The 12,648-nt window shown below is 36.2% G+C and overlaps 2 protein-coding genes across 3 annotated transcripts; one reads left to right on the top strand and one right to left on the bottom strand.

Moving 5' to 3' along the window:
• Positions 1-3,660: 3,660 nt before the first annotated feature.
• Positions 3,661-8,368, top strand: LOC106306043 (calcium-transporting ATPase 2, plasma membrane-type). The gene is made up of 8 exons (XM_013742494.1): positions 3,661-4,065; positions 4,135-4,189; positions 4,542-5,681; positions 5,855-6,660; positions 7,034-7,192; positions 7,274-7,445; positions 7,514-7,812; positions 7,899-8,368. Exons 1-8 carry the CDS (start codon positions 3,892-3,894, stop codon positions 8,136-8,138), a joined length of 3,045 nt encoding a protein of 1,014 aa, XP_013597948.1. The 5' UTR covers positions 3,661-3,891; the 3' UTR covers positions 8,139-8,368.
• A 2,347-nt stretch (positions 8,369-10,715) lies between these two features.
• LOC106306044 (cyclin-D5-1) lies at positions 10,716-12,524 on the bottom strand. 2 transcript variants are annotated; one of them, XM_013742495.1, is made up of 5 exons: positions 11,984-12,524; positions 11,818-11,904; positions 11,420-11,732; positions 11,182-11,327; positions 10,716-11,094 (listed from the first exon to the last, which is right to left on the bottom strand). In XM_013742495.1, exons 1-5 carry the CDS (start codon positions 12,269-12,271, stop codon positions 10,906-10,908), a joined length of 1,023 nt encoding a protein of 340 aa, XP_013597949.1. In that variant the 5' UTR covers positions 12,272-12,524; the 3' UTR covers positions 10,716-10,905. The 2 variants fall into 2 exon arrangements, with proteins under 2 accessions (XP_013597949.1, XP_013597950.1); XM_013742496.1 differs by having other exon boundaries at positions 11,420-11,726.
• Positions 12,525-12,648: the final 124 nt, after the last annotated feature.

Genomic DNA, 12,648 nt, shown 5'->3' with positions numbered 1-12,648 from the left:
AAAAAAAAAAAAAAAAAAAGAATCCTCTTGATACATTTTAAATCAGCAGGCCAAAAAAAGTTGAAAATAAAAGTCTCATTGACTCCTTGTTATAATATCAAATCCAACCAATCAACCCAATTTTTTTTAAAAAAAAAATAGACAATCGGCGACTAAGTAGTGTGATAACAATCAAGAATATGTAATGCGATATCAATATTTTAATACTCTTCTGTTATGTTATATCTACATACTCGCTAGTACTATTGTAGTCTTAGAATATATATATATATATATATATTTCTAAGAATGTTCTGAGTTCTTGACATCAGTTCACAGAACGAATATACATCAAGTATAACAGTTTTCAAAAAATATAACAAGTAAATAACCACCATTTGAAATATTGTTTGAGGGGCTCATAACATTTTGTATAATAACTATAAAGATATATTGGTACATAAACACATGTTATAGCATTAACATAGAGACATGTGTGAATATAATTTATAAAACAGAGAGGAGAGGAAAGAGAGAGAGAGAATGTTTATAGGTGTGAGTGAGTGGGAGCAGGCGTGAAGAAAAGCTGACGGCGTGCATCAACATCATCAAAGCTCCCATTTGCTTTGCCTCCTAACATCTCTCCATTCTCTGCCACCATTTCCCCTTTTCTCTTCTTCTTCATTTACTATATTTGATTTCTCATATTTTTATCTTGTTTTTCACATTAAACCGTAAAAAAACAATCTATTTGTCATATTCCATTCCCTTATATAAACAACAATGTGTAATTATTATCTCAGGAATCTAGGGCATGCTTCTTTGTTTTTGTTCTACTTCAATCCTATTGCTCTAACTAAAAACACTCTCCACTAAGTCATACTACCATTTTTGTATAGAGTCTATATATACCTTTCAATGCCCTCTCTTTGAATTTCCACCTGAGGATTTAGTATACTCTACACCCTTTATTAGATATATGTCTTTGTTCAGTTTATACATATGTCTATTGGTTTATGCATATGCGAACCTCTAATTAACCAACGGCACTTAATGCAATAGGCTCGTCATGGTTTTCTCGTTTGTCTCGATCAAAGCATTCTTATCGACCCCAAACTCATGCCACTTGTTAAATTTTAGTTTAGAATCCGAAGGTTCGACAGTAAATTTGCATCGTCTGATTGACACACCACTACAGACTGAAGGAATCATATAAAAAATAAATCATGATATCACAAGTTTTTTTTGGTTAATGAAACCACGTAAGCTAAGTGATGAGTTAGTAAAAATGCATACACTCGCGAAATGCTGATATTTGTCCGTATATTATCAAATAAAACTAGTACTATTATATAACTCTCTCATAAATTTTATCAAAACAAAAAATATTCACCCATCTATTTTGTTTTTCTTGGGGGTCAAAACTCTCCCATATTTTCTAATGTGTCAAATCTTCTGACTAATTCAGAAACAAACGCCATGTCGTCTTGTTAAAATTCTAGACCAATTTATGAATAAAGCGATCAAATATACTATAAATGTACAAAAATAGATGATTGCCTAGGCTACACACAATGTCGTAGATATACCTATCACGAGTCATCACTCTCCATCGTAGATCATGTGATCTTGAATTTCTTCTACAATTATTAGAAGGAACCCCACGCTCTGCATCTTTGTCCCTTTCTTCGCAACCTATCGAGTTTTGCAATTCAGTTTCCTATATCATTTCTCGAAATCTGTTCTTGCATTCTAGGAAAAGTCCCATCTTCATTTTCTCTGAAGATTCAATTTATTCATATAAATAGTCTATATATAATCATTTCGTTATGCGCCAGTGTATCTACATTTGCTGTGAGTTTATGCATGACACAACCAACATGGCAAAAATGCATAATTATACAAACCATAATTCTGTTTGCCAACGCAGTAACCAGATCTAGCACTTTCTTATGCATATATGCTTAGCTAAGATAAAGTATATATTATACATTTGAACAAAAACATATTATCGTTAATGCACATATATATGCTTTTTAGGACATGATTAATCCCGGTCTCTTAGCCGCAGTTCTTAACTCATGATTTGACATTTTTTTTGTTTTTTTATCTTTTTTTTTTACACTTTCCAACTAAGAGATGGTTCTTATATCTTTTATTTAAGAGACGGTTCTTAGATTTTCTTAGTTAAAATCTAAAAAAAAAACCTAATAACCGTCTCTTAGCCGAAGATAAGAACCTTAGTTAAGAGATTTGAGTTAATGATGGTCTTAGGATCGTTTAGTTCCATATTCTCGAATCCGTGAAATTTTCTTCTTTTGGTTGGGGGATATGATGGGTTTGAATCCATGCTTTTTGGGTACAATGAGACGAATATTTGTTTAACTATTTGATTATCTTCCAATTAGCCATAGACAAAGAAACCTTTAGGTCTCCCATCAATCACATAAAAGTGAAAAATGACTTTTAGGTAAACAAATTTCGTACCGTAAATAAAATCCATACTGGAGCAATAGAAGAACAAATGATGTAGAAACGATCATACATTATTAAGATCAACTCAATCAACCTAACTCAAAATAATAATTTTGACATGACTGTTCCCACTAAAATGTGACAGTATATAAAGTTGATTTTAGATTGTACGATTATGTATTCAACAGACCAAAAGTATTGAGCTTGATCTTTGGTGTAAAATTACAAGAATTATCCATAAACATAGAAATGTTGTATATATGAGCTTGGTTAGTGTAAAAAAATATTTATCTTAAAATTTACAATTAACTGGTAAAAATATGATGTACAGAAGCAAATATGTACTATAGCCCATAAAAGGTAAGGTCTTAAAGCCCAAGTTCAAAAGACACCATCAAGTTCAAAAGCCTCTGCCATATAATAACAATAATTCGTCAATTATTCAGTAAGAAAGTCCATTTACATATCGCGAAGGTCTTAATTTGGAAGGCTTCTTTAAAGGCCCATAAATAGCCTAAAATTGAATTTGAAAAGGAATCTCAAATATTTTTGCATTTCAACTGGGACCACTTGAATGTTTTTGGTCCAAAAAGAACCAATGAAATTGGTCGGAACGTGGCGTCTCAGTCGCTCCGAAGTGGCGAGTTTTCCCAATAGTGTCGGTCAACGATTCTCCAATTTCTCATTCTTTATCTAACCCCCCTCTCCTTTTTTTTATTGTCAAATTCACCCAACACTTTTGTCCTACATTGTCATGTAATCTGGTCAAAATCAAAGTTAGCAGCCAAACAAGAAGTATGATACTATTAATGCTTACATGTAAAATATGATCTTCTTTTTTCTAACATGACATGTAATATTAATTTGTTAATCATTTAATTTGGTGATTAAACTATTGAAATCCACTAACATTTAAAACGAAAGAAAACCAATTATAATAATTTCAAGCTCCATTGACAAAATTTGGGAATTAAAAAAAAACAATCATAATCTTCAACATGTCCGGAAATAATATAACTTGCGTCGTGTACTCTTCATGCCCTGCATGAATGTTTCAAGCATTATGCGGTCATTAAATGCGGTCTAGTGCATGCTATTAATATTTTAATAATCGAATGTTTTTTTTAATTAAATGAGACACCACACCTAACTTTGGTTGGGGACACGAATTAAAACGAGTCAACTCAGCTTCGCCCCCCAAAATGAATATGTTGCACTCAATGACTCGGTCAAAATCAATAACACACAAAAAGCTCACAACTTTCCCTTTCCTCCATTTAAAAAAGCTTCCGACTTTTCTTCCTCACCCACAAAATTAAACTTTGTGTGTTCTCTCTCCCCACGAAATAAGCAGAAACATTGATTCCTTTTGAAAACAGAGCCTTCAAAACAGAGAAGCTGGAGGAGGAACAAAGAAGAAGATCGTAGAGGAGGAAGATGGAGAGTTACCTGAACCAAAACTTCGATGTGAAGGCGAAGCATTCCTCTGAGGAAGCTCTCGAGAAATGGCGCAACCTCTGCGGCGTCGTCAAGAATCCCAAACGCCGTTTTCGCTTCACCGCTAATCTCTCCAAACGTTATGAAGCGGCTGCCATGCGCCGCACCAACCAGGTATGTGATTGATTAGTTTCTTTCCTTTTTGAGATTAAGGATCTTAAAAAAATAACTTTCTATTTATAGGAGAAATTGCGGATCGCAGTTCTCGTCTCAAAAGCCGCCTTTCAATTCATCTCTGGTGAGCTTCTAATAATGTCAAAGCTTACATCTTTTGTAATATATATATACTTTTAATTATAGTTTGTGTCAAAGCTTACAACTTTGTAGAGTTTTTAAATTATAGTTTGTATAAAAATTTACAGCTTTTATTATAGTTGTTTTTTTAATTATAGTTTGTGTCAAAGTTTACAACTTTTGTAGTTTTTTTTTTAAATTAAAGTTTGTATAAAAATTTACAGCTTCTGTTATAGTTTTTTTTTTAATTATAGTTTGTGTCAAAGTGTTGTTAAAAAAAAAAAAATAATAATAAGTTTGTGTCAAAGTTTGTTTGTGTCTTTGTAAGTGAATCCATTTGTAATGGCATATTGTAGGTGTGGCTCCAAGCGACTACACCGTCCCCGAAGAAGTCAAAGCCGCAGGCTTTGACATCTGCGCCGACGAGCTAGGCTCAATGGTCGAAAGCCACGACGTGAAGAAATTAAAGTTCCACGGTGGAGTCGACGGTCTCGCAGGCAAGCTCAAGGCATCTCCCACCGAAGGACTCTCCACAGACGCTGCTCACTTATCCCAAAGGCAAGACCTTTTCGGCATCAACAAGTTCGCGGAGAGCGAGCTCAAAAGCTTCTGGGTGTTTGTATGGGAGGCTCTTCAAGACATGACGCTTATGATCCTCGGCGTCTGCGCGTTCGTGTCTTTGATCGTTGGGATAGCTACCGAAGGATGGCCTAAAGGGTCCCACGACGGTTTAGGCATCGTGGCGAGTATTCTCTTGGTTGTGTTTGTTACCGCCACTAGTGATTATCGCCAGTCTTTGCAGTTTAGGGATTTGGATAAGGAGAAGAAGAAGATCACTGTTCAGGTGACTAGGAGTGGGTTCAGACAGAAGCTGTCTATCTACGACTTGCTTCCTGGTGACATTGTTCATCTAGCCATTGGTGATCAAGTCCCGGCTGATGGACTCTTCTTGTCTGGATTCTCTGTTGTGATAGATGAGTCTAGTTTGACCGGCGAGAGCGAGCCTGTGATGGTGAACGCGCAGAACCCTTTCCTTTTGTCCGGGACCAAAGTGCAAGACGGGTCTTGTAAGATGCTTATCACAACAGTTGGGATGAGGACTCAGTGGGGGAAGCTGATGGCGACTCTGACCGAAGGAGGGGACGACGAAACTCCGCTGCAGGTGAAGCTCAACGGAGTTGCTACCATCATTGGCAAAATAGGTCTCTTCTTCGCTGTGGTGACCTTCGCGGTTTTGGTGCAAGGGATGTTCATGAGGAAGCTCTCGACGGGGACTCACTGGATATGGTCTGGCGATGAAGCCTTGGAGCTTCTTGAGTACTTTGCGATCGCTGTGACGATCGTTGTGGTTGCGGTTCCTGAAGGGTTGCCTTTGGCTGTGACGCTTAGCCTCGCCTTTGCCATGAAGAAAATGATGAATGATAAGGCTCTTGTTAGGCACTTAGCAGCTTGTGAGACTATGGGATCCGCAACTACCATTTGCAGCGACAAGACAGGTACTGGGCCAAGCCGAATGAAACATTGGTTTTAGTTTCCAAAATTTTTATTGGTTGTTTAATAAGTATATTATACCTCCAAATTATGAAGAAAAGAAAATGTTTAACCTCTAAATTCTAGAAAAAAATATTAAAAATGTTTAGTCTCTAAATTCTCAGATTCGGCCCTGCAGGTACGCTCACAACCAATCACATGACCGTTGTGAAGTCATGCATTTGCATGAACGTGCAAGATGTTGCAAACAAAGGGTCTAGCTTGCAGTCAGAGATCCCTGAATCTGCTCTGAAGCTATTGATTCAATCCATTTTCAACAACACCGGAGGCGAAGTAGTTGTGAACAAACACGGCAAGACCGAGATCTTGGGGACGCCGACAGAGACAGCTATCTTGGAGCTTGGACTGTCTCTTGGTGGTAACTTCCAAGAAGAGAGGAAGTCTTATAAAGTAATCAAAGTTGAGCCATTCAACTCCACAAAGAAGAGAATGGGAGTTGTGATCGAACTTCCCGAAGGAGGAAGTCTCCGTGCTCACACCAAAGGAGCTTCAGAGATAGTTCTTGCTGCTTGTGATAAAGTTGTGAACTCGAGCGGTGAGGTTGTTCCGCTTGATGAAGAATCAATCAAGTATCTGAACGTTACTATCAACGAGTTTGCTAATGAAGCTCTCCGCACTCTTTGTCTTGCTTATATGGATCTTGAGAACGGGTTTTCGCCGGATGAAGCAATCCCTGCTTCGGGGTTTACTTGTGTAGGGATCGTTGGGATCAAAGATCCTGTTCGTCCTGGGGTTAAAGAATCTGTTGAGCTTTGTCGCCGTGCTGGAATCACTGTGAGAATGGTTACGGGAGATAACATTAACACGGCTAAGGCAATTGCAAGAGAATGTGGGATTCTTACGGATGATGGTATAGCAATTGAAGGTCCAGTGTTCAGAGAGAAGAGTCAAGAAGAGTTACTTGAACTGATTCCAAAGATTCAGGTACTACTTGCTGTTTCTTCTTGGCTTGCGCTTTCGGTTTATTCGGTTATTTTGGTTCGTGTATTTCGGTTTTGGTTTATTAGGTTCAGCCACAATCCCCACCGAAAAAGAAATCGGTTTGGTTTTTGGTTAGTTTTGGTTTTTAACTTTATTTCCGAAAATAACCAATTTTTATTAGAATTCAGTATTATTTTCTTTAAAAATAAGATTTATTTGGTTAAATTTGGTTATTTCGGTTAAATTTTGTTATTTTCGATTAAATTTAGTTATTTTCGGTTAGTTCGGTTAAATTCAGTTAATTTCTATTGTTTTTGGTAATTATTTTTTATTTTTAAAAATAGAAAATACTGAACTAAATGTGTCCTTTATACAGGTGATGGCTCGTTCTTCACCAATGGATAAACACACACTAGTGAAGCAGTTAAGGACAACGTTTGATGAAGTTGTTGCTGTGACTGGAGATGGAACAAACGATGCACCTGCACTTCATGAAGCTGACATCGGATTAGCAATGGGAATCGCCGGAACTGAAGTGAGTATATTAAGAATTGTTTCAAGTGTCATTTTCTAGCTAAAGGAATCTTAAAGCTTATGATCTTTATAACCTTTTCAGGTGGCCAAAGAGAGTGCTGATGTGATCATTCTGGACGATAATTTCAGCACAATCGTCACAGTTGCTAAATGGGGACGTTCTGTTTACATAAACATCCAGAAGTTCGTTCAGTTTCAGCTCACGGTTAATGTTGTTGCACTGATTGTTAACTTCTCTTCAGCTTGCTTAACCGGTGAGTAAAGAACATGATTATGATTTTGAATCTCTACTTCTTAATCAACTCTTGATAACAATCTACAGGGAGTGCTCCTTTAACTGCTGTTCAGTTGCTATGGGTGAACATGATCATGGACACACTTGGAGCTCTTGCTTTAGCTACAGAGCCACCGAACAACGAGCTGATGAAACGCTTACCCGTTGGAAGGAGAGGAAACTTCATCACCAATGCCATGTGGAGGAACATTCTAGGACAGTCTGTGTATCAGTTCATAGTCATTTGGTTTCTTCAGGCCAAAGGGAAGTCTATGTTTGGTCTTGATGGTCCTGACTCAACTCTCATGTTAAACACTCTTATCTTCAACTGTTTCGTCTTCTGTCAGGTAAAAGAAACACAATAGTAATCTTCAAGCTAGAAAGAATAGATTATTGATTGAATCTTGACATGACTTTGGTCTGAAATGTCCAGGTGTTTAATGAGATAAGCTCACGAGAGATGGAAGAGATCGATGTTTTCAAGGGAATACTTGACAACTATGTCTTTGTGGTTGTGATCGGTGCAACGGTTTTCTTTCAGATCATAATCATTGAGTTCTTGGGCACATTTGCAAGCACCACACCACTCACAATAGTCCAATGGATCTTCAGCATCATCATAGGTTTCTTGGGTATGCCAATAGCTGCAGGACTGAAGATGATTCCCGTCTGATCCATCCATCAAATTTAGCGCGAAAATCGCTCTTTAAAGAGAGCTCTCTTTTCATCTCTTAGAACAATTTCTTCAAAATTTTAGAACAGAAAGTATTATGACAAAGTTTTTGCCTTTTGCAATAACTCTTGTTTTTTTCATTATTAAGGACAAGCAACTGATTTATGTTTTCTCTATTTTTGTAAAACACACTGTTTCTTTGAAATGACTATCTTTGTTTCTTTTTGAAATCTAATTTGAATGAGAAATGCAAAGAAAAGGGCACTGAAGGAAACAAATGTTTAAAATAAGTAACTGAATTTTTAGGTACAAGATTTGTTAGCTAGCCAGACTGTAATGTGTTACTTAGAAAATCTGTCAATGAAGTCATTGTGTGGCCTTTTGTGGAGCCTCTATTCCTGACATTATCTCATCGTTCAAAACTGATTCCCTTATAGCAATTTAAAAGGCTGTCAATATCAGAATTTGTAATAAATAAGGAGATACTGTTCTTTTCTAAAATACCATTTTCATTCATTTTATCAATCGTTTATATAAATGAAGTAAAAATAGTATTCTATAGTCATTTCCCCTGAATTCTACAAGTAGTTATGTAGGTGAACATACCACACCGGTAAAACACTATACAATCAATAATTTTAAAAGTCTACACTAAATAAACGACTCAAATCTAGACTGAAAATCAAATTTACTCAAATATTAGCTAGTTTGTGATCTTTAAATCTTACTAGTCCTTTCATCCATCTCCTAACCAATGTGAGAGTTGTAACTAAATTGTGGCACCCGGGAATCTCACACGTCCTACCAAAACCAACAGAAAAAATGGTTTAACCCAATGATAATAAGAAAGTGAAGAAGAAATAGCAATAGGGACCTATAGGGGTGGGCGTTAGGGTACACGTTCGGGTTTGGATCGGGAATTCGGATTTTCGGGTATTTCGGTATAGAGGTGTAGAACTCGTTCGGGTATTTCTGAACTTCGGGTCGGGTTCGGATATTTAGATTTTGAAAAAAATTATATTAAATTTATCATTTCTCGAATTTCTTGTATTTAAAAATATAACTTTCACTTAACTAATTTTTTATTTTTAATGGATTGAATGATAAATAGATTTAGACATAACATTTTGAAACTAAAAATACATTAATTTGGTTATTGTTTTTAAATTTTGGATGTAACTTTTTCTTAATTTTTGAAATAAAAAGTTTGACATGCATTTTAAGTGAGTAGCAAATTATTTTCTCTGTAATTGTACGTGTATTTTAAGTTCTATGTGTAGTATCAATATAAATATTTTATATAAAATGAGAGATGTAAACTAAAAATATAAGGTTAATTATACATATGTTCGGTTATCTTCGGATATGCATTCGGGTTCGGATATTGCCCGTTCAGGTTCGGATATCCAATTTCTCCTAATTCAATACCCGTTCAGATATTTTGCTACTTCGGTTCGGATTTTGGATCGGGTCCGGGTGTGGCTTCGGATATTGGGTAAAGTGCCCACTCCTGGGGACCTACATATATTCAATGAAGGAGAGCAACAAAAAAAACTTAGAAGCGTTTACTAGGTCTTGGTGAAAAGAAGCTATACTCTTTAAGCTTCTTGATTTCTTGTTGCAGATCTCTTAGAGCATGGCCTTAAACCAAACACACATTTTCTACATACTGTCAGTACTTTCTGCTTCATAACTTTGATTATATATATATTAACAAGTACTGAAATGTTTTAATTAATTTCTAATCATGCTGGAATCAAAGCTTTAATTAGTTGAAACCATGCTTTGGATCTCTACTTGTATGAGACAGTTGTTTCTCACTTCAACAAAGTCGTTGGATTCTTCTGTCTTTGGTCTTTTACACATATCTTTATTTTTTTTCAAACTGCAATCAATTTAAGAAATTTTAACATTAATTGTTTTCTTTTTACACGATCTTGTATGTACCATATCCTTTTGACTTGCGCGTAGCGTAGAGACTATAGAGTACAAAAACTTGAAAACATCACATGCAATTTTCAGTATAAAAGATTCCGTGTAAATTGATCCCAACCATTATTGATCCAAAGTGCCTCCACTACAAGTAGTTGGTCTCTAAAATGCTAAAATTTGGAAAATGGCAATAAATAGATTTTTAAAAAATTATTGTGATGGGCTGATTTTCATTTGATAAAAAAAAATAAAGAGTGTTATTGTATTTTCTCCGTTTTTTATTTGATTAGTAGTATTTTCATGTAAGACAAGTAAAAAAATAGATTTATTTTGGATTTAGTGATTTGTTTGTTAGGATACTAATTGAATGACACAAAGTATTTGTATATTCTGTGAAATTGTTTTTATCACAAATTAGTTTTTCTTTACCTTAATAAGAGTTTCTTCATTTATCATTTGCTATAACATGAAAAATAAGAGGAAAAGACTGATGAAACCAAATCACAGGCACTTCAACTATTGGCCTAAAACTATTCACCCTTTCTGTTTCTTTCATTATTTACACTAAACTCTCATATTTCCTTGATTCTCTCACAGAACTCCCTAATGTTTTGATATTCACAATTTCACCCCAAAAATGAATCATCAAGAGAGACCATCATATATAAACCTCTATATATGAGTTACTTCAAAAAAGATGAAATAACCATTGTATTCAGACCATTTTTTTCTCTATAATCAAATGATTGAATATAAAAACCAAAGCAATATGTTGCAAAAAAAATACCAATATAACTTAGAAACCAAAAACTCCAAGTAGGAAAGAAAACTCTCTTCAGAGCCTACGCATTCTCTTGGCATCAGGAGAAGAAGAAGACGGCTGATCAGAATCATCAAAAGACAGCCGGCGTTTAGCGCCACTTCCCGAACCAACCACCGGTCCAGGAACCGCTAGTTCGGGCGGTGTCATATGTTTCCTCTCTTCAATCTCTACCATACTCTCATAACATGAATATACATTGTTCTGTAATGCAACCAAACCAACACATTATCATCTTTCAGATCATATACTCGAATAACCATTAGAAAAAAGGAAAGAGAGTTATGATACATTCTCATTAGAAGTCCACCAAGAGACTGATCCAAACTTGTTAGCCATTTCTTCTCTCGTCAATCTAATATCCGATGAAGTAGAAGAAGCTAACAATGTAGTAGCAGCAGCAATAACGAACTGTCGATAATCCGTAACACTTATCTCTAACAATATCCACAAAAAGGAAATAAAATGATATTAATCATATTTTATAATGTAATATCTAAAGATAAAAGATCTATTTTTTAATAATTACCTTTGGTAAGAGCGAGAAGAGATTCAGAGGATCTTAACAAGACAAGCTCTTTAGAAACAGATTGGTTACGGTCTGGAGAGATTTTAGCAAGAAAGTAGTTCAAGTAATGAAAAGGAGTGATCAAACTCATCTTCCAATCCAATGTCGATAAGATCAAAAGCTCGGTTTTGCGAATCACGTCGGGTTTAAAAACGAAGTCTTGATCTTGTGGGTATTGCGATAATCCAGGAACAACACGTTCCTCCATCTTCGCAGCTAGTGACAAAGACGCCACTGACAACAATCTAATCGCCCACGATTCATCTTTCTGCAACTAACAAAAAAAAAAAAACAAAGTTTTTAGCTTTCTGTCGGATTAAGACAACATCTAGTTCAAGATCGAATCGAATCGAACTTACACCGATGAATCTCTTGTGTAGAAACAGATCCAAGTACGAGATTGCAATGTACGCTGTCTGATGCTGGAACCCAAATCTAGTTCTTGTCTGAAAATAATCAAATCGAAGTTGTTAGTAATCGGAAACGTAGAAAAGGTTTTGTCTTTATGAGTGTGTGACTACGGACAGCGAGAATCCAATCGATTGCAATCAATCTGTCTAGCGACGACGTCGTTTTCGTGGGTTTGTCGTCATCATCATCGAACCGCCGATTCTCTTTGCGAACTAGCTCCGCCACGTAATCTTCATCGTCGTCACCGATCGTTGCGAAACAGTGAGGTTTCTGCTGCTCATCAGATCTCTCAATCTTGGTCTCATCGTCGTCGTCGTCTTGCTGTTGTTCGTTCAGACAAGACTCGGATTCGTGGCAGATGAGTAGATTAGAGAGAGCGAGACTGTCTCTGGGCTCACCCATTCTCACGGCGGCGATTAGGACGGCGGCGGAGATAGAAACTGTGTGTCCGTACGCATAAATATATAAAGATGGAAACTTTGGTTTGAGTGAGTGATTGACTGACTTTGTTATCGCAGTGAATATAGCAGAGGAGAGAGCTAAATCTTCGTATTCGATTTCGGAAATGTTTTTAAAGAAATCTTTAGCGAAAAAAAACAAGAGAGAGAAAGAGAGAGGAGAGTGGGAGAGAGAGAGAGAGAGTCTCCCGCGTCTGGTGCCGCCAAAAATAAGTGGGGGAGAGAGAGGGGGCGTTATTTAGCGGTTACATTTAAAATTATTCTTTATAGTATAATTTAGCGTATTGTTTTCCTTCATTAAACGTATTTAACGTTTTTTTA

This window comes from Brassica oleracea, chromosome C7, assembly GCF_000695525.1.
Source record: "Brassica oleracea var. oleracea cultivar TO1000 chromosome C7, BOL, whole genome shotgun sequence".
Lineage (NCBI taxonomy): Eukaryota > Viridiplantae > Streptophyta > Magnoliopsida > Brassicales > Brassicaceae > Brassica > Brassica oleracea.
This window is presented reverse-complemented; position numbering and strand designations above follow the sequence as displayed.

Excerpts from the sequence above, each read along its gene's own strand:
- LOC106306044 (XM_013742495.1), bottom strand. The coding sequence starts at position 12,271 with ATGGGTGAGCCCAGAGACAGTCTCGCTCTCTCTAATCTACTCATCTGC. Across the intron at positions 11,328-11,419 it reads TCTTCTCGCTCTTACCAAAG|AGATAAGTGTTACGGATTAT; the intron begins GTAATTATTAAA and ends GGATATTGTTAG. Across the intron at positions 11,095-11,181 it reads GGTGGACTTCTAATGAGAAT|AACAATGTATATTCATGTTA; the intron begins GTATCATAACTC and ends GTTGCATTACAG.
- LOC106306043 (XM_013742494.1), top strand. The coding sequence starts at position 3,892 with ATGGAGAGTTACCTGAACCAAAACTTCGATGTGAAGGCGAAGCATTCC. Across the intron at positions 5,682-5,854 it reads CATTTGCAGCGACAAGACAG|GTACGCTCACAACCAATCAC; the intron begins GTACTGGGCCAA and ends TCGGCCCTGCAG. Across the intron at positions 6,661-7,033 it reads AACTGATTCCAAAGATTCAG|GTGATGGCTCGTTCTTCACC; the intron begins GTACTACTTGCT and ends TCCTTTATACAG.